The sequence below is a fragment of the Leucopleurus acutus genome, assembly GCF_964270905.1.
Source record: "Leucopleurus acutus genome assembly, chromosome: 20".
Taxonomy (NCBI): Eukaryota; Metazoa; Chordata; class Mammalia; order Artiodactyla; family Delphinidae; genus Leucopleurus; species Leucopleurus acutus.
Genome location: NC_139162.1, coordinates 42,972,579 through 42,998,403, shown reverse-complemented (window position 1 = coordinate 42,998,403; position 25,825 = coordinate 42,972,579). Strand labels below are relative to the sequence as shown.

At 50.0% G+C, this 25,825-nt stretch overlaps 1 protein-coding gene across 1 annotated transcript; it reads right to left on the bottom strand.

Moving 5' to 3' along the window:
- Window positions 1–2,764: 2,764 nt before the first annotated feature.
- Window positions 2,765–25,263, bottom strand: WTIP (WT1 interacting protein; the record flags this gene model as incomplete). Its single annotated transcript, XM_082862698.1, has 8 exons — window positions 24,542–25,263; window positions 19,169–19,270; window positions 7,904–7,971; window positions 7,682–7,744; window positions 7,385–7,515; window positions 6,536–6,587; window positions 5,766–5,834; window positions 2,765–2,905 (listed from the first exon to the last, which is right to left on the bottom strand). Exons 1-8 carry the CDS (start codon window positions 25,227–25,229, stop codon window positions 2,765–2,767), a joined length of 1,314 nt encoding a protein of 437 aa, XP_082718824.1. The 5' UTR covers window positions 25,230–25,263.
- Between the last annotated feature and the right edge of the window lie 562 nt (window positions 25,264–25,825).

Here is a 25,825-nt window from a genome sequence, read left to right as displayed (position 1 = left end):
GTGAACAACCCAGACAGACCCTGGTCTGGAGTGCCCACCCTCTAGTGAGGAGATGGACGTGAAGAGAACTCTTCTTCTCTCAGTACATGAAAGTACAGCAGTTAACAAAAGCAGTTAGATGTGTCACCAGGTGTCTACATCAGGGGAGACATCCTAGGGGCAGGTGGGTTTGGCACCCAGCAGTGGAGGCTCATGGGTAATCTACCTGGCTTGAGGTCTGGCTCTCACACTGCTTCCTCAGTCTCAACAACCATCATGTCAGCGTAATTCCTGACAATGGACTGGAAGATGCTGCTTTCGGAAAAGAGCTTAGAGATCGGGGCCCCAAATTCTGGGTGTTCGGTGACATGTAATAACAGGAGCCTGGCTTATTCGTGTCGCTGAGATCGGAAGGATCTGACCAGGAATTAAAGCATCGGGCAGGGGGTGGGTCCAGGCAGAGCGAACTGCATGTGCAAAGGCCCTGGGGTTACAGGGATGGTGGCAGTCACCAGCCCTGGGAGAAGGCAAAAGAGGGTCATGGAGCCCAAAGAGAAAGGGCAAAGTGTGGCCAGAGATAAAGCCACTGCCCCCCCAGGGTCATGCATTCCCTTGGCTCTGACTTTTGATAAAGTTTGGCATGTGAATTCAAAGGAGACTCCATGCTGTGATGACTCAGTCCAGCTGGATGGGGGAGCATGGTAACCAGGATGGAGCAGGTGTGGAGAGAGATGGTGGTCCCCATGGCAGGAAGATCAGGGACCACCTCCACAGCAGACACAAAGAAAGAGAAAAGAGGAGAGCCGAATTTGCAACAAGGAGAAACGGAGGCCAAAGCGGGCTTCGACACTGGAAGCAATCAGAAGAAAGCTTTGCGGTAACTGGCTAGAAAGCAAAGCAGCCCAGCTCAAGAGGAAGAGAAAGCCAGAAAGAACCTCCCATTCCTGGAATATACTGTCTCCTGCCCCACTGGGATCACCTCCTCCAAGAAGCCACCTTGATCCTGTTCAGTCCCTTCCTCAGGAGACACACGCTTCCCCTATCTCAGGGCAACCTCTGCGTTAAAATATTTGGTCAACGATCGCCAAACTCACCATGTACTTCCTTCCTCAGCCCACTAGAGGGCGCCCGGGCTCCAGGCCTTAGCCCAGCTGGAACCCGCCGGCTGCCACTTCCCCTCCTACGCATCCCAATGAGCAGTCCTGACAACGTTCTGGTTCCTACGGCCTGGCTCCCCCAGATGAAGGATCTTACGTTTAACAGTGGGGAGAACGGAGAGCAAGAGCAGTAGCCGAGGTGGTTCAGTTCTCATAGGAACAAACGGTCTTAAAATATTCCGTAAAAACCACCGTGATGGTGATTGTGACTAGGAGGTCTCTCGCCGCAGGGGCCACCCACAAGTGCAAATCAGTGAGAAGCTTCGCAATGCTGATGTGTCTTTCAGAGGAAGAGAAAAAAATCTACATTTCCACATACCACATTTCATTAGGTAACCGCTCTCAAGGCACTGACATAAACAAACCTCCACGCTAGCCTACAGTCTTTAAGGCAAACACATATTTTAGGATTTTAGAGGAATTTATACAAAAGTAGTTAAACTACAAGGTTTTACCACTTGAACGCTAGCTATATATGATATACAAATTGCACATTTGTGAGTTTCTTGTAACTTCCCTAAGAAATAACCACCGTGGGCCAAGTTTTTAGAAGAAAACTATATTCTTTTAAAGAAAATGAAAATATTCTCAAAGGAAAAACTTAATTTAAGTCAAATCATATGCTTTTGTTGTGGAGCCTGATACACAGTGCTTTCCTGTAACAGATGGGCAGGGCGCCCCCTCGCGGCCTCTCTCGACCGAGACCTGTGGCTGGAATTCTGCACGAGGTGTTCTTTTCCCGAGGCCGAGGACGAGAGGGGTTGGGAACGAGGAGCCAGGGATGGGAAGACCGGGGCGGGATGAAGGCTGAAAACGCCCATCGGAGTCTCGGTGGCCAAAACCCGCCGTGACCACAATGGCCGAAGGGAGGGCTCCTTCGTAGGCCCCACTCCCTAAGGGTGTCATTCCTCACCCCTTTCTACGACCCCTCCCAAACAACGAACCCTTCCCACCCACCAGCAGGCCAGGCGCTTATGAGACAAACACGCGTGCCCTCCGCCAACCCCCGCCTTCCCGCAGCTTTCTTGAAGGGGGTCCCAGACCCCTTCTACACAGGGTAACTGGCTCCCGCCCCGAGGCCAGTCGGAGGACGGCGGCCGTGTACCCCGCGCCCCTGCACGTGGTAACGGCCACCTTCAGCCCCGTGACCCAGAGCCGGTCTGGGAGCCTGCCCCCGAGGCCACGGGGCACAGGGGGTCCCGAAACGGAAGGCGGGTGATGGGGTGGGGGCGGGAGGCGGCCAGGGCCCGAAAGAAAGGAAGCCGTTTGAGGAGGCACAGACGGTGAATAAATATTAGTAGCTTCGCCGCGGGGCCGGCCCCTCGGACAGCAGCTCGGTGGCCGGTGGGAGTAGGGGTAGGGTGGGAGCCGGCGGCCGGGCCCACCCTGACACAGAGCCCCGACACTGACCTGGGTCACCCATCGCCGGCGCGCGCGCGCAAAAATATACTCGCGCAAAAACACGTGCGTGCGCAGCAAAACGCGCTCCTGAGCGAAAAAAACGCGCGCGCGCGTGCACGCAGACACAAACACACGCCCCCAGGGTCGGGCTACCCGCCCCCAGCTCAGAGCTCGGAGACGTGCACAGCAGGTGAGGCGCCCCCAGGGTCGGGCTACCCGCCCCCAGCTCAGAGCTCGGTGACGTGCACAGCAGGTGGGGGAAGTGGGCCTGGCCGGAGGCGCCGCAGGTGGCAGCGGCGGCACAGCAGGTGGCCCTCCAGGGGGTAGCAGCGGCGTCCATCCTCCCCGCTCAGCTGCAGCCCGCAGTCCTAGGGAAGAACACAGCCCCGGCGCCAGAGTAAGCAAGGGAGGGGTGCATCAGAGATCTGTAGGACCCTGCCCACCTTCCGGAGGACTTTGGCCTTTACTCTTTGGGGGAAGGGGGTCAGGAACCCAGTGCTGGACACCCCGAATTGGAGAGCATCTTACACATCCAAAGGAGCCAACCAGGAGAGAGCTAGGAGGACACTAGGCTGGAGTCTTGGAGAGAGGGCTGGGCAATAAATGGGGGGCATCAGCATAAAAATGTGATAGTTTTTAACAAAACAACAGGAGTTTCTCCCAGGGAGTGCAGATAACTAGGAAATAGAAGAGAAAAAACAGCTGAGCTGTGGAAGCTCCAACTTTAAGAGAGGAAAGAAGAGCAGAGCCAAGATTTTAGGGGAAGATGAAAGAGGAAAACCAAAAACTGCCTGTCCTAAGGGCACAGTGAAGAGGGAGTCTAGGAGGGAGAGTCTAGGGAAGTTGCAGCGAGCTTAGGACAGTGACAACTGAGAATCATCTCCTGGATCCCCACATGGGGGTCACTGGTGACCTTGGGAAGGTCAAATGGCTGACCTCAGTGGCCTTAAGAGATAGTGGAACAGAAGACCTGAAGCCGTCAATTCAACAAGGAGTTTTGCTTTATGTCCCTTATCCTACCATGTTTACCACTGCACGATATTTTATAGGCTGATTTTCTGTTTAACAAGTTATGTGATTTGTGTTTGACCTCTAACAGGCAGGAAATGTGAAGGGCAGCCATGGAGGATGGTGTGCTGCAAGCGACAGTGGGGCACCAGGCAAGACCTACTGGACCACTTTTTCCTTCCTTTCGCCCCCACCCCACCCCAAGGAGGCCCCTTTGGTCACACTCTCACTGCACCCAGGGCTGAACTCCAACCTGGAAGCTGTGACACTTGTTACCCAAAGGCCCTGAGACCAACATCTACCCCCGCCCCACACAGGTGATGGAGCTTCATGTCCCAAGCAACTCAGGTCCCAGGTGTCCTCCGCGTCCTGTCTGGCCACAGCCCCCTGTTCCCATCCAAGGGTCTCCCCTGGGGGCAGCAGCACCATGTCTCAGAGCCCCGAGGCGCTGGCTGTACTCTGCTTACAGCTTGCCCTGCTCCTGGACTCGGCATCAGCCTTTCCTTAAGGACTGAGCTTAGCGACCCCAAGGGGGCACTGCAGTCCCCAGGACTGCAGAGCAGGATGCCCTCCTACGGTTGCTGGAGGCACTGTGGCCATGCCTGCTCCTGCCCGCCCTTCCCTGGTCCTCCAGCAGGATTCCTGTTCCCTTTGGGCCACTTGGCCCCATCAAGGCAACCTGGTTCCAGACGGACCCTAGACTCCTACGGAAGGTTTCTCACCGACATGCCTGCTCTTCCCTGGGGGCTCTGAAACCCAACACTTGGTTTTTCTCCTACTTCTCGGGGGTAGGTCGGTCACTCCTTCCAGGCCTCCTGTGTGGCGGCTCTGCCTGAAAGCATCCCCGGAATGTTGGAGCTCCCTGGGCTATCCTGAGCCCCCGCTCCTTCCTCTACAGCTCTTCCTGGAAGACCTCATTTACTCCCGTGGCTTCAGTGGCCATGTACATGCCCACGATGGGACTCCCGCTTCCGGCCATGACAGTAACAAGGACTGGATTTCCCGCTCTACCTTTAACAATGGCAAACTGGGCAAAATATATGAAACGATGATTCTCAGACTCTGAACAACAGGCAAGGCAGGCCAGTGATCTCTGAGAGAAGGGAAACTAATAAGGAGAGCACTACAATTGCCCAGGTTACTACCTGGAGAGATTTTTCCAGGCTGCCCATTGGTCTCCCTGAATTGAGAATTTGGGGAGGCAAAGGCAACTAGAAACCACAGGGCAGAGTATCAGAGAGGAAAGAGCTATGTATGCCAGTGACTCCCAAACTCCCACACCTGTACCAGAGTCTTTATACTCCAGCACATCCGGCTGCTGCCTAGATAGTTCCGTTCAGGTGTCTCCAGCTACCAAAAGTGAGATCATCTAATGCCTTCCTCCTCTCACCCTCACTCTCTCCTGGGGTCGTAATGGACACCTTCCAACCCCTCAACTCCCACGTCCACTCACTGACCAAATCCAGTCCCTTGTACCATCTAACCAACACTAAACTCAATCTACTTGCTGGAACCCAGGGCCACAGCCTTGACTCTACCCGCCTCCTCAGGGAACCTCAGCCCCTACTCCCTCTTCCTCCATTCCTTCTCTGCATGAGTGCCCTTTCTAAAATCTCAGTGACATCGTGTCATCCTTTTTCGATCCTTCTCCACTGCCCTCAGGATAAGTCCACGCTCCTCAGCTCAAGTGGCCTTTCGTCCGCAGCTCCTGCCAACTTCTCCAGTGAAACGAAACAACACACTCACCTTCACACCTTAGCACATTCTGCTTCCATTGCCTGAAAATGCCCTTCTCCCTGCTCCTTGGCTAACTCTTATTCATCTTTCAAATCTTAGCTTGGGTGTCACCTCCCCCAGAAAGCCTTCCTTGATTTTCCAAGGCCTGCTATGTGCTCTGAAAACTCCCCTTGATAGCAATGATGACCCTGCATAAATACTGCCTGAGTACTTGTCTCTCTGGAGGATAGAGACTGTCTTTATTCTCTGTACATCAACAACACCCCAACACTGTACATCCTCGGGAAATATGTGACTGAATGAGAAACGGGCTGAGAGAAACATATCCTGGAGGGGAGGGAGAGAGCTCACTGGGGGAGGACAGGCAGAATGGGATAGAACCATAAAAGAGGAGGTGAGCCCACAGAGCACCTAGGGAGAAGAAGGCCTGTGTGACAGGGGGACTACCCTGGCCGCCAGCCTTCTGGGGGGACCCAGGCTCACCTCACAGTGATAGCATTCCACGTGGTAGTCTCTGTCCATAGACACCACACGGATGGTTGTCTCACAGCCCTGGAGGAAGAGACAGGGCTTGAGGCGAACTGTGTGGTGGGCACATAACTACACAACACGCTCCTGTCATGGGGGCTGTGCATTCACACCCGTGTGAGCTCTGACGTGGGTGCTCCCACGGGGCCAGAACAGGCATCAGTGGGTGCACACAAATGGATGTGCGTGTGCCATAGGCCTCCTCCCACGGCTGCAGCCGAGAGCACGCACACTTGCTCATGAGAGCCATCACGTGGGTGTCAGTGTGTGCGTACGTGTTATTTCAGTTCTCTGCAGTCAGGAAAGACCGCTGCCAGGCCTGCTTCCCCAGGGCCAGCACGTGTGGAAGACCCAGTGCCGGAGAGAGGTGCACCACCCGACGATGTCTCCTGCACAAACCGCATCCTTCTCTCGTCTGCTCCCCCACCGTCTCAGCTGCGAGCTCACAGAGCCCGGGGCCAGTCCTGACATCGACGGGCAACGGAGCTGAGGGGCCAGTGGGGCAGCCAAGCAGCAGGGGCCACCAATTCCCTCTAACTCATGCGGGGACACCTGCACCGTACGTGCACTGGGCACAACACACGTCCCTCAGCCCAGAGGGACAGGGGGCAGGAGCACCTGCTCATCCCTCCCACTGGGGCCCAAGACCTGGGGCCAACCCAGGCAGGACCAGCAGGGCCGGGCGGGGCCAGGCGCCTGACCATCTCCAGGTGAGTGGTTCCTACCTGTGCAGGGAGGATAGGACGGGCACAGGAGGCACATTTTGGTGCAAAAACCCTGGAGGAATAAAGGAAACCAGAAGTGACCGGCTGAGTGACCAGAGGCCAAGGGCACGAGGACAGGTCCACCCGTAGTAGCCCCATGACGCGGCCCGAGCATCAGGCCCCCTCTCCTTGTGCGGATATGTCGGGGTAGGAGCATCCTATGCCATGCCTTCTTGGCACTGGCCTTTCATGTGGTGCCCCAATTCACCTCCACCCCATCACCTCCTCCAGGATGGCTTCTTCAGGTTCTGCCCTGGCCTCTCCCTCATGCTTCCTGCCAGTCATTGCCCCCTCGTGTCCAGGCTTGGGCCTCCTCTAGCTGAGACCCCTGCAAAGCCTGGCTCCACACTGGGTACCAGGAACCAATGCCCAGCACCAACCCCATGCAAGGCAGCAGCACAGGACCAGAGGTCCGAGGGCTGAGCCTGGAGCCACAGCAAGGGAGAAGGGATCACCTGGTCACATGGGTACGGACAGGCAGAAAGAGACTCTGCAGAGACCCCAAGCCCCCATTCCAGGCAGAAGAGTCCTGGCCTGGCCACTAGAGCAGCGGGACAGAAGCTAGATGGGGCAGCCCAGAGTCCCCACCACTAGGACGAGGGGTTGCAGGCAAAGGCAGGGGGAGGAGAGTACTGAGACAGAAGGTTCCAGCAGAGATCTGCGCCTCGCCCCAACCACTGAGCACACAGCGGAGGCCAGAAGTGAGCAGGCCAAGAATGGAGGGCACAGACAGACAGGCCAGAAAAATACTCCTGGGGAGAGGCAGGGGAACCATGGGAGTCACACTGCTGCATAGTGCCGGCTACTCACGTGTGATAATCTCGGACACAGTAGATGTTGTTCTCCACGTCCACAGTGAAGGGCACCCCGTCCAGGCACTCGTTGCACACCGAGCACCGGAAGCAGCCCGGGTGGTAGGACTTCCCAAGGGCCTGCAGGATCTGGGGGCGGGAGGCACTGAAGGGTCAGTGTAGGTGGAAGGCTCAGCACAGCCCCCAGAAGACACTCTGGCTCTGAGCCCCTGGCAGGTCTCCAACAGGTGAAAGGGTGGGGTCCTTGACTCTGCGCATGTCAGAGGGGCTCCAGGAGCCTGGGGGAGGTTCTCACCATCTCCATGATGAGGTGTCCACACACGCTACACTTGTCAGCCGTTTGCTGGAACCCGGAGTACTGGGAGGGGACACAGGATCCAGGATGTTATGTGACACAGGGGTACTCGCTGCCCAGCCAGCATCTGCTTCCTGGCCTCAGGTCACCACATGAATCAGAAGGAGGGTCCCCGCCCCTGCACCCACCCATGGCACCAGCCAGGGCACAGCTTTGACTCACCAGGAAGTCCTCCTGGCAGTACACTTTCTCACCCACATTGTAGAACGCCTTCCCGCGAAGTCGTCTCCCTGCAAGGATGAGGGTTGAGAAGGGGGTCCCTGGACTGCTGGAACCAGGGACGACGCTCCTGCTGCCATTTCTCAGCACCCTCCTCCAACAGATGAGAAGCGGATTGCAGACAAATTTTTAAATTTCCCTCTAATGCTATGTTATTATCATTACGCTAATTAATATTTTTTAAAAATTAAATAGAATATGTTGCTGACGAAACTGTGGTAAGAGGTTGTCAAAGCAAACATATGAAGACCGGTTTCTCAAATGTAAACTGAAGTTCTGATAATTAAAAAAAAACATTTGCTTTAAGTTCAGTGGAATTCAGAGCAGACTCCGCAGAATGAATTTCTTTTTCTTTTTTTTTTTTTACTTTTTCTTTATTTTATTTTTGGCTGCGTTGGGTCTTCGTTGCTGCGCACAGGCTTTCTCTAGTGGTGGAGAGCGGGCGCTACTCTTCGTTGTGGTGCACGGGCCTCTCTCATTGCAGTGGCTTCTCTTGTTGCGGAGCACAGGCTCTAGGAGCATGGGCCTCAGTAGTCATGGCTCACGGGCTTAGCTGCTCCGTGGCATGTGGGATCTTCCCGGACCAGGGCTCGAACCCGTGTCCCCTGCATTAGCAGGCAGGTTCTTAACCACTGCGCCACCAGGGAAGCCCAAGAATGAATTTCTTAATCTAGAAACGTTAAAGTACAACTCTCACCAGGTGAAGGAGCCCAATATAAAGAAAGGTATCCTTTATTCCAAGGATGCCAGGATAGTTCAACGTTGGCAAATCAGTCAGTGTGATACAACACATTAACAAAATGAAGGATACAAATCCTATGATCATCTCAATAGACACAGAAAGAAAAAGCATTTAATGAAATTCAACATACTTTCATAATAAAAACTCTCAACAAAGCGGGTATAGAGAGAACGTACCTCAACATAATAAAGGCCATATATGACAAGCCCACAGCTGATATCATAAACAATGGTGAAAAGCTAAAAGCTTTTCCTCTAGGATCAGGAAAAAGACAAGGATGTCCACTCTCACCACTTTGATTCAACATAGTATTGGAAGTCCTAGCCAGAGCAATTAGGCAAGAAAAGGAAATAAAAGGCATCCAAATTAGAAAGGAAGAAGTAAAACTGTCACTATTTGCAGATGACATAATATATAGAGAAGAAAATATATATATATATATATATATAGAGAGAGAGAGAGAGAGAAAACCCCAAAGACTATCAAAAACCATTAGAACAAATGAATTCAGTAAAGTTGCAGAATACAAAATCAATACACAAAAATCTGCTGTTTCTTTAACTAAAAATGAACTATCAGAAAGAGAAAATAAGAAAAGTCTATTTACAATTGCATCAAAAAGAATAAAATACCTAGGAATAAATTTAACCAAGGAGGTGAAAGACTTGTACATTGAAAACTACAAGACATTAACGAAAGAAACTGAAGACACAAATAAGTGCAAAGATATTCTACGCTTATGGACTGCAAGAATCAGTATTGTTAGAATGTCCACACTACCCAAAGCAATCTACAGATTCAACACAATCCCTATCAAAATTCCAATGGTTTTACTGTTGGTGGGAATGTAAATTGATACAGCCACTATGGAGAACAGTATGGAGGTTCCTTAACAAACTAAAAACAGGGGACTTCCCTGGTGGCGCAGTGGTTAAGAATCCGCCTGCCAACGCAGGGGACGTGGGTTCGAGCCCTGGTCTGGGAAGATCCCACATGCCGCAGAGCACCTAAGTCCATGTGCCACAACTACTGAAGCCCATGCACCTAGAGCCTGTGAGCCACAACTACTGAAGCCTGGGCGCCTAAAGCCCATGCTCCACAACAAGAAAAGCCACGGCAATGAGAAGTCTTCACACCACAACGAAGAGTAGTCCCCACTCACTACAACTAGAGAGAGCCTGCGGGCAGCAACAAGACCCGACGTGGCCAAAAATAAATAAATATATTTTTTTAAAAAAAGGAAAACTAAACTAAAAACAGAACTACCATATGACCCATCAATCCCACTACTGGGCATATACCCTGAGAAAACCGTAACTCAAAATAAGTCATGTACCACAAGGTTCATTGCAGCACTATTTACAATAGCCAGGACGTTGAAGCAAGCTAAGTGTCAATCATCGGATGAATGGATAAAGAAGATGTGGGACATATATACAATGGAATATTACTCAGCCATAAAAAGAAAGGAAATTGAGTTATTTGCAGTGAGATGGATGCACCTAGAGTCTGTCATACAGAGTGAAGTAAGTCAGAAAGAGAAAAACAAATACCATATGCTAACAACTATATATGGAATCTAAAAAAAAAAAAAGTTCTCATGAACCTAGGGGCAGGACAGGAATAAAGACAGACGTAGAGAATGGACTTGAGGACACAGGGAGGAGGAAGAGTAAGCTGGGATGAAGTGAGAGAGGAGCACTGACATATATACACTACCCAATGTAAAACAGCTAGTGGGAAGCAGCCTCATAGCACAGGGAGCTCAGCTCGGTGCTTTGTGACCACCTAGAGGGGTGGGATAAGGAGGGTGGGAGGGAGACACAAGAGGGAGGGGATATGGGGATATACACATGCATATAGTTGATTCACTTTGTTACACAGCAGTAACTAACACAACATTGTAAAGCAATTATACTCCAATAAAGATGTTAAAAAAAATTCCAATGGTATTTTTAGAACAAATAATCCTAAAACTTACATGGAACCACAAAAGATCCTAAAAAGCCAAAGCAATCTTGAGAAAGAAGAACAGAACTGGAGGCATCATGCTTCATGATTTCAAACTGTATCACAAAGCTACAGTAATTAAAAAGTATGCTGTTGGCATAAAAATAGACACATTCATCAATGGATCAGAACAGCTAGCCCAGAAATAAACCCACACATATATGGTCGATTAATTAACAACAAAGGACCTCACATCTGTTAGAATGGCTATTATCAGTAAGACAAGACATAACAAGTGTTGGTTAGGATTTAGAGAAAAGGGAACCCTCGTTCACTGTTGGTGGGAATGTAAATTGGTGCAACCTCTGTGGAAAACAGTATGGAGGTTCCTCAAAAAATTAAAAATAGAACTAACATATGACCCAGCAATTCCCTTCCTGGGTATTTATCTAAAGAAAACAAAAATACTAATTCACAAAGATATCTGCACCTCTATGTTCATTGCATCATTATTTACAATAACGAAGAGATGGAAACAATCTAAGCGTCCATTGATGGATGAATGGATAAAAAAATTACACACACACACACACGAATATGATTCAGCCATAAAAAGAATGAAAATTAAATCTTGCCATTTGCAACAACATTAATGGACCTTGAAGGCATTATGCTAAGTGAAATAAGTCAGACAAAGAAACACAAATGCCGTATGATCTCTCTTATATGTGGAATCTTTAAAAAAAAAAAAAAAAGCTCATAGATGCAGAGAAGAATTTGGTGGTTGCAAGACACAGGGGGTTGGGGATGGGAGAAATGAGTGATGTGGGTTTTTTTTAGTTTAAACAAATTGAACAAAAACTTTCAAAGAAAAAGGCATCCTTGTCAAAACCACAGCCCCAGCAGACCTATGAGAGGCATTCCCATTAGAGTCAGGAGATGACAACACCTAACCAGGGGCAAGAGGGAACCTCCCGCACCTGATGAAGGGCACCTATGAAAGCCCCACAGCTCACATCAGACATAACAGTGAAATAGTAGATGCTTTTCCCCTTAGGATTCAACAGTATACTAGATGTGCTACGCAGTGCAATAGACAGGTGAGAAAGGAAAAACTATAAACACAAATGACGTGATTGTGTTATACAGAAAATCACAAGAAATCTATGAAAAAACTGCTAGAACTAATAAGTAGGTTTAGCAAAGCTGTAGAGTAGGTGGTCAATATATGAAAACCAAAAATATTTTTATATTCTAGCAACAAGTGACTAGAAAATAAACTTACAATTTTTATTTTTATTATTTTGAATACATTTTACTAGCACCTTCAGTATTTCTTTTTTTTTTTAAATATCTATTTATTTATTTGGTTGTGCCAGGTCTTAGTTGCAGGAGGCGGGCTCCTTTAGTTGCAGCTCGCAGGCTGCTTAGTTGCGGTTCACCAGCTCCTTACTTGCAGCATGCGGGCTCCTTAGTTGTGGCATGTGAACTCTTAGTTGCAGCATACACGTGGGATCTAGTTCCCTGGGCAGGGATCAAACCGGGCCCCCTGCATTGGGAGCGCGGAGTCTTAACCACCGTGCCACCAGGGAAGTCTCCTAAACTTACAATTTTTAAAATGCATTTATAACAGCATCCCAAAAAACCCATAAAATACTAAGGGATAAATTTAATGAAAGATGTGTCTGACTTTACTCAGCAAAACCAACCTTTGCTGAGAGAAATTTTAAAAGAGCTACATAAATAGAGAGATATACCACTGCTGGAAGACAGTTCTCCATTGGATCCCTTCCATCTCTGCACATCTTTCAAATGGCTTGCAGCTTTCATTCTGAATTATCTTTCCAAGGACGTCTGTGGAGCAAACTGCTCAGAAGACAGAGATAGCATCTCCCTCTGAAGCAGAAAGCAGGTTGGTTTGCTGTTCAGTATAAACAGAGATAAATGTGCTTCTCTGGGATAAGAGTCACACAGCTTTGCTGGCAGCCCATTATAAAATCCTGGGGTTCCCTAAGCTCAGGGTTCCTCAGCCATGACATAGAGACCCACCACGTGTGCAGCACACAGCTGGTATCCACGTCACCACTGTGGGACCAAGGAGGGCACACAGAACCGATGTGAACATGAAGCTCACGCTGCTGCAGTGCTGTATCTGTCCCAGGAAGGTCATGTCTTCAGCCAGCACCCGTGAAACACTGGCAGGCTAACTAGTCAGCTTGCATGCAGGCAAAAATCTTGGACCCTGCACAGTTCCAACAACCATCTTCATGGCTTCAGACGTCCTCATATCAATTGTCCCCAAATTGATCTACACATTCAATGCTGCCCAATCAAGTTCTCAGCACTCTATTTTTTTGTGTGTGGAAACTGATGTGCCAATTTTTAAATTTATATAGAAATACAAAGAACCTAGAATAGCCAAAATAATCTTGGAAAAGATCAACAAAACTAGAAAACTTACACTCCCTATTTTAAGACTTACAGAAATCAAGACAATGTAATATTGTGGTCAGGAGAGACAAAAAGATCAGTGGAACAGGATGGAGGGCAAAAATAGACCCATAAATATTTCAACAAACGTACAAGTGGGAAAGCAAAGTCTTTTCAGCACATGGTGCTGGAACAACTAAATATTCATATGGAAAAAAGAATAAGACTCAATTCCTTACCTCTTACCATACATAAAAATTAACATGAGATGGTTATCAACCTAAACATGAGAAACCTAAAGCTTCTAGAAAAAAGCAAAGGAGACTATCTTCACGACCTAACAGGGGACAAAACATTTTAAGTCACAAAAATAATAACCGTAAAACAAAACAAAACAAAAAAAAGGAAGAAAATATTCACAAAACATCTGAAAAGAACTTTTACCATATATATTCCTATAACTAAATAATAAAAGACAACTCCCAATTTAAAAACTGGGCAAAAGAGGGACTTCCCAGGCAGTCCAGTGGTTGAGACTCCGCACTTCCAGTGCAGGGCCTGCAGGTTCAATCCCTGGTCAGGGAACTAAGATCCCACGTGCTGCATGGCAAAGCCAAAAATTTTTTTAAATAAAAATTTTTTAAAAAGGGAGTAAGAATTAAATTAAAAATTATTTTTAAAAAAGTGGGCAGAAGACTTGAACAGATTTCACAAAAGAAGATATAAATGGCCAAGAAACAGAAGAAAAGATGCTCAAACCTCATTAGTTGTCAGGGAAATGCAAATTAAAACCACAGTGAGATACTACTTCAAACCCATTAGAATGGCTAAAATTAAAAAGACTAAAACACCAGCTGTTGGCAAATACGTAGAATAAACCAACTCTCTTACATTTCTAGCGGGAGTATAAAATGATACAGCCCCTTTGGAAAATAGTTTGGCAGTCTCTTATGAAGTTAAACGTACACTTAGCCTATGACCCAGAAATTCCATTCCTTGGAATTTACCCAAGAGAAATGAAAACATTTGTCCACAAATGACCTGTACAAGAATGTTCATAGCACAACCTAGTATCTATCAACAGATAAATGGATAAACAAATTGTAGTATATTCATACAATAAAAATGCTATTCAGCAATAAAAAGGAGTGAGCTACTGACACATGTAACAACATAGATCAAAAAAAAAAAAAAAAAAAGGCGGGGTTTCCCCTGTGGCGCAGTGGTTGAGAATCCGCCGCAAATGCACGGGACACGGGTTCGAGCGCTGGTCCGGGAAGATCCCACATGCCGCAGAGCAACTAAGCCCGTGCGCCACAACTACTGAAGCCTGCGTGCCTAGAGCCCCTGCTCCGCAACAAGAGAAGCCACCGCAATGAGAAGCTCGCATCGCAGCGAAGAGTAGCCCCTGTTTGCTGCAACTAGAGAAAGCCCACGCGCAGCAACGAAGACCCAATACAGCCAAAATAAATAAATAAATAAATAAATTATTTTTAAAAAAGAGAAAGAAAATAGTACATACTATTATGGCTGCATTTATATTAAGTTCTAGAACAGACAAAACTAATCTATGATGGTAGAAATCAGAACACTGGTCGAGTGGATGTGATGGGAGAACATATGGGGATTAACTGAAAAAAAGGGAAGATGGAAGTTTCTCGGGTGTTTAAAATTTTCTATAACCTTGTTAGGGGTGTGAGTAATATAAATGTACACATTTATCCAAAATCTTTGAACTATATACTTAAGATCTGTTTGCTGCACTATATGTAAATTGTACTAAATTAAAAACAAAAACAAAGGTAAACCGAATATATCTTGTGCCAGAGTAAAGAAGTACTCAAAGAACAATGGGGACGTGTCAAAAGGGCACAGGAGTCAACTGGAAGGGACTTCCTCTGGCAATCTGAGCATCAAAAAGAATAATGATGGTATTGCAATACATTACATGAATACAAGTCCATAAGTAATAAGAATACTCATAAAAGAAAAAATATATTTGCCCCTGTTCGACTTTTTCCTTAATAAAAAGTTTTCAGGGACTTCCCTGGTGATCCAGTGGTTAAGACTCCGTACTTCCACTGCAGGGGGCACAGGTGCGATCCGTGGCTGGGGAACTAAGATCCCACATGCCACACAGAGCGGCCAAATAAATAAATAAAATAAACTTTTCAAACATCCCCTAGGGTGGGCTTCCCTGGTGGCGCAGTGGTTGAGAGTCCGCCTGCCGATGCAGGGGACACGGGTTCGTGCCCCGGTCCGGGAAGATCCCACATGCCGTGGAGCGGCTAGGCCCGTGAGCCATGGCTGCTGAGCCTGCGCGTCCGGAGCCTGTGCTCCACAACGGGAGAGGCCACAACAATGAGAGGCCCACGTACCGCAAAAAAAAAAAAAAGAAAAGAAAAAGCTCCGAAAGCTATCCCAGGAAAATGAGAACGGACATTTCCCTAGTAGGGCATAACTTGCAGAGATATTTCCCAACCCATCCCCTATAGCCCAATAAAAATAAAAATTAAAAAAATAAAATAAAATAAAGGAATGCTGTAAACAAACAAAAATGATCGTTGGCAGTTATGTTTGTGACAGTATAAGGTTTGTTTTCCCATATGCTTCACAGTGTCTTTTAACGAATAGAGGTTTTTAATTCAAATGTAGCCAAATTTGTCAATCCCCTCTTTTAAGTTTGGCAGTTTTTGTGTGAAAAAAAATTTTTTCTTAACCAGAAGATTGGTAAAGATATGTTTCTATACTTATTTCTAAAATTGTCAAGTTTTTCTTTACCCATTTAGGTCTTTGATACACCTGGATTTAATTTCATTATTTTATATGGATAACCACTTTTCCCAGAACCATCTGCAATGCTGTCTCTATCACCCATCAAGTTTTCGCACAGACATGGGTCTGTTTCTAAACTCCACTCTGGTCCATTGGTCTATTTGTCTATCCTTGCCCCAGTACCACACATGAAATTAATTAATGTAACTGTACAATATATGTTGACTCCTGGTAGTGGAAGTTTGCCCGACCTACTCTTCTTCAAGATCATCTCGATTATTCTTAGCCTTTTGCTCTTCCATTTAAATTTCAGAATTAGCTTGTCAAATTCACAAAAACCTGCTTAACTGGAATTACAATGCATTATAAATCAATTTGGAAAATACTGACATCTCAACACTATTTTATATACCCATGTTCAACAGTATATGAATATTTACATGATTATGCTATATTTATTTTTCTTGTCTTACTGCAATGACTAGGACCTCCAGTACAATGCTGAATAGAACACATGATTGCAGGCGTCATTGTCCTTTCCTCTTTTAAAGGTCCATTTTTCTTATATTTCACCACTGAGTACGATGTTTGCATAGATTTTTAGTAACCAACTTTTATCAGGTTGAGAAAGTTCCTTTTTATTTCCAGTTTGCTAAAATCTGAAGGTCAGATTTTACTGACTGCTTGTTCTACTCCTATTGAGATGATTATATAGTTTTTCTTCTTTAGTTTGTTAATGAGGAGAGTTACAGTAACGAATTTTCTATCGTGACTCCACTAGTACTCTTCAGGTAAGCTCAACTTGGTCATAATATATTATCCTGATTCATACACTGCTGAACTCAGTACCAGTGGAAAGAAGAAGGGAAGCAATAAGAATACAAGAAAAATTCCCAGAACCGAAGGGCAAGTCTCCAGTCTAATGGGGCTCTGTGTGTACGCACAAAGCCTACACCAAACATAAAGTATCCGAAGCCAAGTAGCTGCAATGCACAATTTCAGGAGCACCATTCCTGTTGCATCTATGTAAGTGGCAACCCCTGCAACTGTGCAGTTCACAGCCCTTTCCAGAGGCTATTACAGGATTTGCTCAATGATAGCCCTCTTCCTGAGATCTCCCAAAAGGAAAAAAACAGATCACACACACAAAAATGAGAATCAGAATGGCATCAGAATTGAGCAGTAACCATGGCTTCTGGAAGATAAATCTATGACTTCAAAATGCTTAGTGAAAATTATTTCCAATTTGAAAATCTATTCCCAGTCAAACTACAAATTGTGAGAGTTGAATAAAGGCATTTTAGACACAACAGAATTCAGAAAACTTACCTCTCACATTGCCCTGCTTAGACAACTACAGCAAAACCCTGGACGGTTTAGGTTGTTTCACAGCTTCGATTCCTCCCTACTTCTCCAAGTTGTGTTCAGTAACCAACCTTACCTCAGACAGCCTGATGTGTTTAAGGGAAACCTGAATCCACTCCCCTATCCGTGGATGGGCTTGATTAGTATAAAGCTAATTTTTCTTCCCTTATAAGGGTTCAGAGACTCAGGCAAGTAAGTCAATCAAATCACAGCACTCCCCCCAGCCACAGGGGGCTTGGTTCAGGAATGGATGTGTGAGATGATCTGGCCAATGATATATAGGAAGATGTTTGCTGGATGTTTTCTGGAAAAGAAGTTTCCCCACCCCAAAAACATGACCAGAAGAAATGGCCCCTCTTCCTCCAGACCAGTGGTGTCCCAATGGAAGTCTCAAGCTGCCTCAGACATTTCACTACCATAAGAGAAGTCACCCTAAGGATAAAACCAAACCCAAGGGAAACACAGCCAAGATATTCATAGGGCCTAAGCCACTAGATCAATCCCAGCCTGAAGGCAGCCCTATCTCTGGGCTCCCAGTTCAATGAGTCAAGAAATAGTCTTAGAGTTTAAGCCTCCTCAGCAGCTTTTCTGTAATCTGCAGCTGAAAGCTTCTAGGAGACAGTGGTTTCAATCCAACCAATATACATGGGAAGGCACAGAATGAACACACCACAGGGGTCCAGAGAGCAACTGGCTCAGACTAAGGAGAGGCCAGGGGCTCCAAGGGGGAACTCAAAAGAATGCCTACGAAAATGGGGCAACTGGAGTGGGGAGAGGAAACTGAAGGATATGATAAGTCAAGACAATGCAAGGAGAAAAAAAGGTTAAAAAAGAAAACTCCAGGGAAAGTAAATGACTATAGAAAAAAGGAGACATAACCCCAGTATAATTCTTGGTTTTGCCATGAATAATATTTACATAGTCATATTATAGTAATATAAACCTGGTTTATTGACTTAATCACAACTTATGATGACTACACTGAGAAGACGGAAGGAGAGAGGGGAGAACAGTCAGCGTAAGAACCTATTCCTCACCTACCACGGCAAACAGAAGTAAATCATTTCCAAAACTGATAATCAAGAAACAGCAGTGTATGCTGTTAGAACATGGAGGTGCCTACTAGATGAAGTTGCTACGTGGCTGCCGCTGGGCAAGAAGACCGGGGTAGAAAGATAAGCGGTTTTTTGCGATTGCAAAAATAGCTTCTCAGGACTATCTGACTTAACACTGTGTACATATTAGACGTTTTTTTCTTTTAACATCTTTATTGGAGTATAATTACTTTACACTGGTGTGTTAGTTTCTGCTTTATAACAAAGTCATATTACACTTATAAAATAAAATGTTTTATATTAAAATGTTCTGTGTATATAAATAAAAGATGTCTTCTCAGGGCAAAGCATGAAAGAACAGTAAGAAGATCAAGAGTGCAGACTTAAAAAAAAAAAAAGAGTGCAGACTCATTAGGTTGGTTGGATTACAGTTACTTTTTTCTTTTTATAACTTTGTCTAGGTTAAATTATAACATTTATATTTTATACAGTGTGTAAAATTAGGACAAAAAATATATTGCAGGGAAAAAAATATTAGCCTCATATCCAGGCAGGCAGAAGGCACATCTCTGGCTCTACAAGCCCCACCCATGCAACCCAGAGACATCAGTACCCTGCCCAGGACAGAGGTTCCAAAGCCAAGGGCTAGAAGGGCAGCCTTTCCCTGTGGCCAGCAAAAGCCTCCTCCCTGGTTGCACGCCTCCCTCCCCAGGGCTCAGCAGATCTCCCCAGGAGCCTGGGCCTCTCAAGCAGACTAGGGCCAGATGAAAAGGAGCCACAGCTCAGCCTCCTCCACACTCCAGCCTGGGCCAGAGCTGGGTGGTCCATCCGCCTGGGACTTAGGTGCAAGGGGATCCACAGTGCAAGAGGGACAAGGGAGAGGTTACCTACCACAGGAGTTGCAGGTGAAGCAATCGGTGTGATACAGGCTCCCCATGGCCTGGCACGCCTGCCTTGCTCCATAGATGCCAAGCCCACACTTGATGCAAATCCCTATGGAAGAGGAGGCAGGAAAGAGCAGCGATTAGCACCAGGTCTGTGGACTTGAATGGACACGCATCTGACTCCCAGTCCTAATACCGCCCAGCCACGTGATCTTGCGCAAGGAAATTCCATAGGCCTCCTTCGCTCCATTACTAATGGCTAACGTGGGGACAGGAAGGGTACCACTACTTAGGGTTTGCTGCTGTTGTCTGAGGACTCAAAGAGTTTAGCAGAGCACGTGGCAAGTCAGAGCTAACAGACACTGTCCACACCATCAAAATTACAATGACATGTTTATACCTGGAAAGTTGGTCTAAGCCCCTTCACCTTGATCTGCTCGTGGACAGAGGGAAAATCCTTTCTGCTATGAACCAAAAAGAATGAAGACCACATAGACAACCAGGGCAGAGACCCTCCCAGCCACACCTCCTTCATCTGTACAATAACGTCAAGTTATTCTCTTGTTTAGTCAACACGTGGACACTGACACCCCGCATAGTTTAGGTGCCAGAGATTCTGCAACGCACCAAACAAATCCCCCCCTCCCCGCCCTCAAGGAGCATGTATTCCAGTGGAGAGAGATGGACAACAGGTAAATCACATCTCAGGTAGAAACAAGTGCTATGGAGGAAAAGAAGGCTGATTAAGAATATGTCTGAGTGTGTGATTTTTAAAGCGGATGGTCAGAGAAGGCCCCAGTGACAAGGTAATATCTGAGCGAAGGTCTAAAGGAAATAAGACAGCGAAGTTGCTCTGCAGGGAATAACTGAGTGGACTTGGGGACCACCCCAGGGTGGGGTGCTTGGCAGGTAGGGGAGGGGTGGTAAGGAGAGGGGTAACCAGCAATACCAGGGCAAAGGCCAGCACTAGCCTTAGGGAACTCTCTAGCCAGCCCTCCTGGAGACCGTGGAGACTGCAGGTGTCCAGCCCAGACATCAGAGGTCCTCTCACAGACTCACCAAAGGTCTCCCATGCCACAAAGGGCATGGAGACGGGCCCCACCTGCCCCCTGGACCCTAAGTCTTCTGGCCGCTTCAGGACATGCTGCCCTCAACCCTCTCCTTCCTGCTTTCCACCAGATCTTTCTCCTTAACATTTACCATGGCTGAGCGTCTCCCACCTTAAAAAAAAACCTCCCTCCCCCATCAGCCACCCCATTTTCCCCCTCCCCTCAGTCAAGAAAGAAAGCTTAGTCCACATCCTGTCATCTCCTAACGGTGCAGATTTATGGACTTTCTCTTCTGATCTTGCTAAAGGGGGCCCTCTCCTCTTCTCGGGTCCCCAGAATATGACCCGCACCTGGCTTTCTAGTTCTTCTCTCTTCCCAGTTCTACTGGGTATTCCCTTGCTCAGTCCTGGGTCTCCCATGCCTCAGTCTCCCCAGGAGAGAGAGAGACAGTTCAGATGCCCTCAAACCAGGCAGGAATGTAAAAGTGATTGGTGGGCACCCAGGTGAATGCAGAAGAGAGCCATGGCCGCCGGAGGTCACAGACACGCCTCAGCTCCACTGATGGCTACCGGGGAGGAATGCAGGGCCAGCACTTCTAAAGATTCTGATTTTTCAAGAAAAGCTAGAAATCTAGATTTGTGCATGAAATCTTTCCATACTGAAATTAATTGTTAACTTAACTGTTTTGAAAATTTGAAAGCCAAACACACCACGTTTACAGGTCTCCACACGTGGCTTTACCCCAGTGCCATCTGCTCCCAAATGCTCACCCCTGCCGAGGCTCCTGGCACTCTGCCCAGCCTGGATCCCTCTCCTGAGCCACTAATCCACCTCCCAGGTGGCCCCAGACCACCTCAGGTCCAGAAGAGAGCTCTGGGCTCCTGCTCAAACAACGGCACTTTCGCACAGCCAGGTTCCAGGAAGCGTCCAGGTCTACCCTATCTTTCTCACCTCCAGCTCTGAATCAGGTTCCTCTGTTCCCTACTCTGGACTTCATTCCCTCCCCTCACGCCCACTGGCCCGATTCAACGTCATCAACTCTCATCCCACTTGCTATTTCAACAGCTTCCTCACAGCATCCTACCCTGGCCCCCGATAATCCACCCCCAAAACTGCAGCCAGACTTATTTTCTAAAGTGAGAATGACCCACCCTCACACCTTCACTCTTGTCCATCAACTCTGAAAACCTGACCTTGTCATTTGACTAAGTTACCAGAAAACACGAGGCAAGGAGCAAAAGTCGGCTGCCTATTGGAAGCAGAACAGAAGGACGGGCCAGAGGGGAAGTTATGACCTTGTATTATTTGTTTTTCGGTTGTTTGAGCTTGCACCACTTTCATGAAAATACGCTGAAGAAGGACAACCAGGGGCTTCCCTGGTGGCGCAGTGGCTGAGAGTCCGCCTGCCGATGTAGGGGACACGGGTTCGTGCCCCGGTCCGGGAAGATCCCACATGCCATGGAGCGGCTGGGCCCGTGAGCCATGGCCGCTGAGTCTGAGCGTCCGGAGCCTGTGCTCCGCAACGGGAGAGGCCCCAACAGTGAGAGGCCCGCGTACCGCAAAAAAAAAAAAAAAAAAAGACAACCAGGACCATGAGGTACCTCCAAAATCCAAGGAGTAGACTGCTTCGGAGGAGAGTTGACTCCACCTTTGGGATGCAGTAAGATCCAGACCAACAAGACCTGGCAAATGCCCTCTGGTGTTTGGGGCTGAGGCTGGGGCATCGCCAGGGTGCTGAGCAAGGGCTGGGTCAGTCCAGTGGGAGGAGACAGATGGCTGAGGGGAGATCGAAAGCGGATAAGCAAAGACGATGTCACCCGGACAGACACTAGGATGAGAAGACGGGATGAAAGGGCGGATAAGACCTTGGGGCCATATAGGTTTGGGTTTGTTGTTTTTTCTTATTTTTGTTGTTGTTGCTTAATGAAAGACCCTTATACATATTTATAAACAAAAGAAAAGGGCCAGTGGAAAGAGAAAAGCTGAAGATGGAGAAGGTAGAGGTTGGAGATGGAAGGACCTTCATCCTCAGACCTGGACATGGACATGAGAGCCTTCGGGGAAGGGACAGGAAGCCAAGACTGCAACTGCTGACCCCATTATTCTCAGCAAAGTAGAAAGCACGGGCAGGGCCAAAGAGAGAGGCAGGCTGTTGAGGGACTGAAAGAGGGAACTGACCAAGGCTAAGAGTGATGGGTGGTGCCCAGAAGAGCACCAAGGTTAAAGACCATCACTCTGAGGCCTGATATAGCAACAGAAAAGGGGGCCGCAGCACTGACTTGGAGCCAGGGTTCTGCAGGGCAAACAGCAGTGAGAGCAATCAGAGGTAGCGGTGAGACGCAAGCTGCAACCAGGACTGAAGACAGCTGACGCGAGGCAAGTCCAGGGTGTGGCCTTGGGGGTGGGCGGCTGAAGAAGGCAGAGAGGTCACCAATGTCAATGAGGTTCTGGAGGCCTGAGGCTGTTGGCTGGCTCCTGGCAGCAGAACTCGGTCAGGAGAGATGCCCATGAGAGACAGAGCGCAGCCAGGAGGTGAGCGGGTGCCAGGAGCCAAGGAGAAGGGATGGACAGAGAGGAGAAAACACTCCAAGGGTGAGGTTTACCAGAGATCTCTCGAGCTCATGCTCCCTGCAGACTTCCTTTTGTAAAATGTTGTATTATTCAGGTTCATCTGTATGAAACTGCCACTTTCATAGCTCCAAAATGTGGAACGTCGGCAGTAAGATAACAGCAGTTCAAGCAAACAGCTGTTCATGTTTTCAAAAAATCAGGAAAATGTTACCTAGATCTGGCTTCTCTTAAAAAAAAACCCCAAAGATCTATCATCACTCACCTCCCACTCCCACACGGCTTCAATGGGAGCAGCAGGTCCCATTAGAAAGGATGACCCACCAGCCCCTTCACTGCTCCCACTACCTGCCCCGGTCTGCGGAGTAGCTACGGAGGCCCAGAGAACACACCCCTGCCCAGGCCCTGCAGCGAGTGGGGACAGGAAAAGGGGCGGTCTCCCCAGGAGAGAGCGCTGGAATCTCATTCTCTTCAGAAGGTAGCCCAGCTTCGGCTCCTGGTACCTGCCTGGCATGAGTGGCAATGGCTTCCTACTCCCTCCCTGCTCCCAGGCGGTCTGACAGCAGCCACAGGACCTACCAGACCACAGATTCTCACCGTGATGCTCCTAGATGAGCAGGTCCCCTCCCAAAGGCAGGACAACCCTTTGGCCTACACACTCCCTTGACTACCTGACCCCTCCTGGGCTGCAACCCCAGGGAGTATAACGGAAGCATACATATCCTTACTTGTCTCCTTTTGCCCACATTCTTCCGTCGGCCTGCAGTGCCCCCATTGCCCGTCCCATACAACCTCCTTCCCTCTCAAGATCCAGTTCCGGGCAGTCCTGAGCTGCTAGCTGGAATGAACCATGAAATACAAACTCCAGGACAGCCTCAGTCTCAGACATGATAACCACCACCCCCTCCAAAGCCAGGTGCCTGCTTATCAGTAAAGGAGGGAGCGAAGCCCCTCCCCAGGCCTCCTCTCAGAACCTCAAGCCTCAAGTTGTCCAAAGGACTTGGGATCAAAGGGCCAAGGTCAGACTGAGAAAGGGAGGCTGTCAGAGACTGGTGGTCTTTGCAAATGATGTGAAGCAGGATTCCCTTCGGAAACATCCCATATACACAGCACAGCCGAGAGCGAGGACAGCCCAGTATGACCAGCTTAGTCTCCCCCCCCCCGCCCCCCCAGCGTGGGCTTCTCCTCCCTCAAAGACTCTACTTCCAGCCACTATCATTATCAAAGCCTCAGGTCAGGCGGGCTCCGGTGGTATCCAGGCCACGCCACCTCCCCGCCCCTGTTCACAGCCCTTACTGCTGGGAGAAGGGAAACACACAGCTTCGGCTGACCGGCTGATCACAAAGCATGGAGTACGACGAGCTGAGGCAAGTGCCAAGGGTTAAGAAGAAATTATTCAAAAATAGCTTTTTCTGCCTATTAACGTGACTTTTCCTCTAAATTAGGGGCAACGCATCCACTGACTTTGCCAGAACTCCCGGCCCAGAGACCCAGAGGCTAAGCCACTGTCCGAAACAAGCCCCAGACCTGGAGGTTCACACACACACTCCGTCTGCGGGAACAAACGTCGCCAGCTCCCCAGCCCCACGGGAGGGACACACGCTTTTTGCAGCCCGGTCCCTCGTCCGAAGCCCAGCCCTGGGCCCAACCAGCGCTCTCCTCGGCGGAGCCGGCCGCCTACCCGGAGGTCGTCCCCGACCCCCGACGAGGACAGCGGAGGCCCGGGGCCGGGGCGCGCGGGCCGCGCGGCCGAGCTCGCTCACCGAAGTAGTCCCGCGCAGTGCGCGCCTCCAGCGCCCGCTCCAGCTCTCGGGTCAGCGCCTCCAGCCGCCGCTCCGCCGAGCTCGGGGCGCCCTCCCGGCCCGGGGGCAGCTGGAGCGAAGGCAGAGCGAAAGGGGCAGGCCCGGCGGGCTCCGGGGAGCGAGCCGGCGCGGAGCAGGCGCCGGGCAGGAGCAGGTCGGGGTAGGCGCCGGCCGAGCCGCGGGAGCCGAGGCTGGACACGCTGGAGCGCGCGCTGCCCACCGACGGCGGCCCGGGGCCCGGGCGCGGGTCCGAGCGGCCCGAGCGCGGGCTGCCGTGGCGCTGGTCGTAGCCCAGGCTGATTCCGCTGGAGCGGGCGCTGCCGCTGCCGCCGCCGCCGCCGCCTCCGCCTCCGTCGGAGCCCGCCAGGCTAGCCCGCGGGCTGCCCGCCGGCTGCGCGCTGAGCTCGGGGGCCGCCGCGCGCCGCGGGCCTCGCTCCCCGCGGCTCAGTCCGTCCACCCCGGCCTCGGGGCCGCCGCCGCCGCTGCCCTGCCCTCTGCGGCCCAACGCCTGCGCCGCCTCGTCTCCCGGCCCGGGCCGCAGCGCCCGCCGACCCCGGCCCGGAGAGTCGCCGCCCGGGTCCAGCTCCCGCAGGGCCAGCCCGGCCAGGAGCAGAGCCGCCTCGTCCGCGGCCGCCCGGGAGCGCTGCATGGCCCGGCCCGCCGGCCCCGGCGCGTCACCTCCGCCTCCGCTTCCCGCCGCCGCTCCGGCCGCGCCGCCGCATCGTCCGCCCGAAGCCCGGAGCCCGCCCCGGGACCCCTGGGCGCGGGGCGGGGCCGGCGCCGGGCCGGGGTCGCTCTGCGGGCCACGCGCGGTCCGGGGGCCGCGGCGCTCCGCTCGGTGGCGCGCGCGGCGGAGGAATGTGCGCTCGGAGGCGCCGGGCCGCGTCCCCTCCTCCCTGCGGCTGTGCGGGGGGCGGAGGGACTCCTTTGTGGGGGCAGGAATGCGAGGAAGGAGACGGCGCTGCGGCCTCTGGAATGTGGGGGGAGTGGCGGCGGCGGAGCCGCGGTGTCCGCGCTTCCCGCGAGCTCGGAGGGGCGCGGAGCCTGCGCTGGGCCGCCGGGGCGTGCGGCTTGGAGCTGGCGCTCGAGTGGCGGAGCGGCCAGCTGTGGCGCCGTGGGGCGGGGTGGGGGGGCCCGTGGGCCCGGGCTTCGTTGTGCGCCCCGACCGTCGGGCCTCTGGAAGGATCCGTATCCCCGCGGGCTGAGCTGGAGGCGGCTCCCCCAGTCCCGGCCAGAGAAATATGA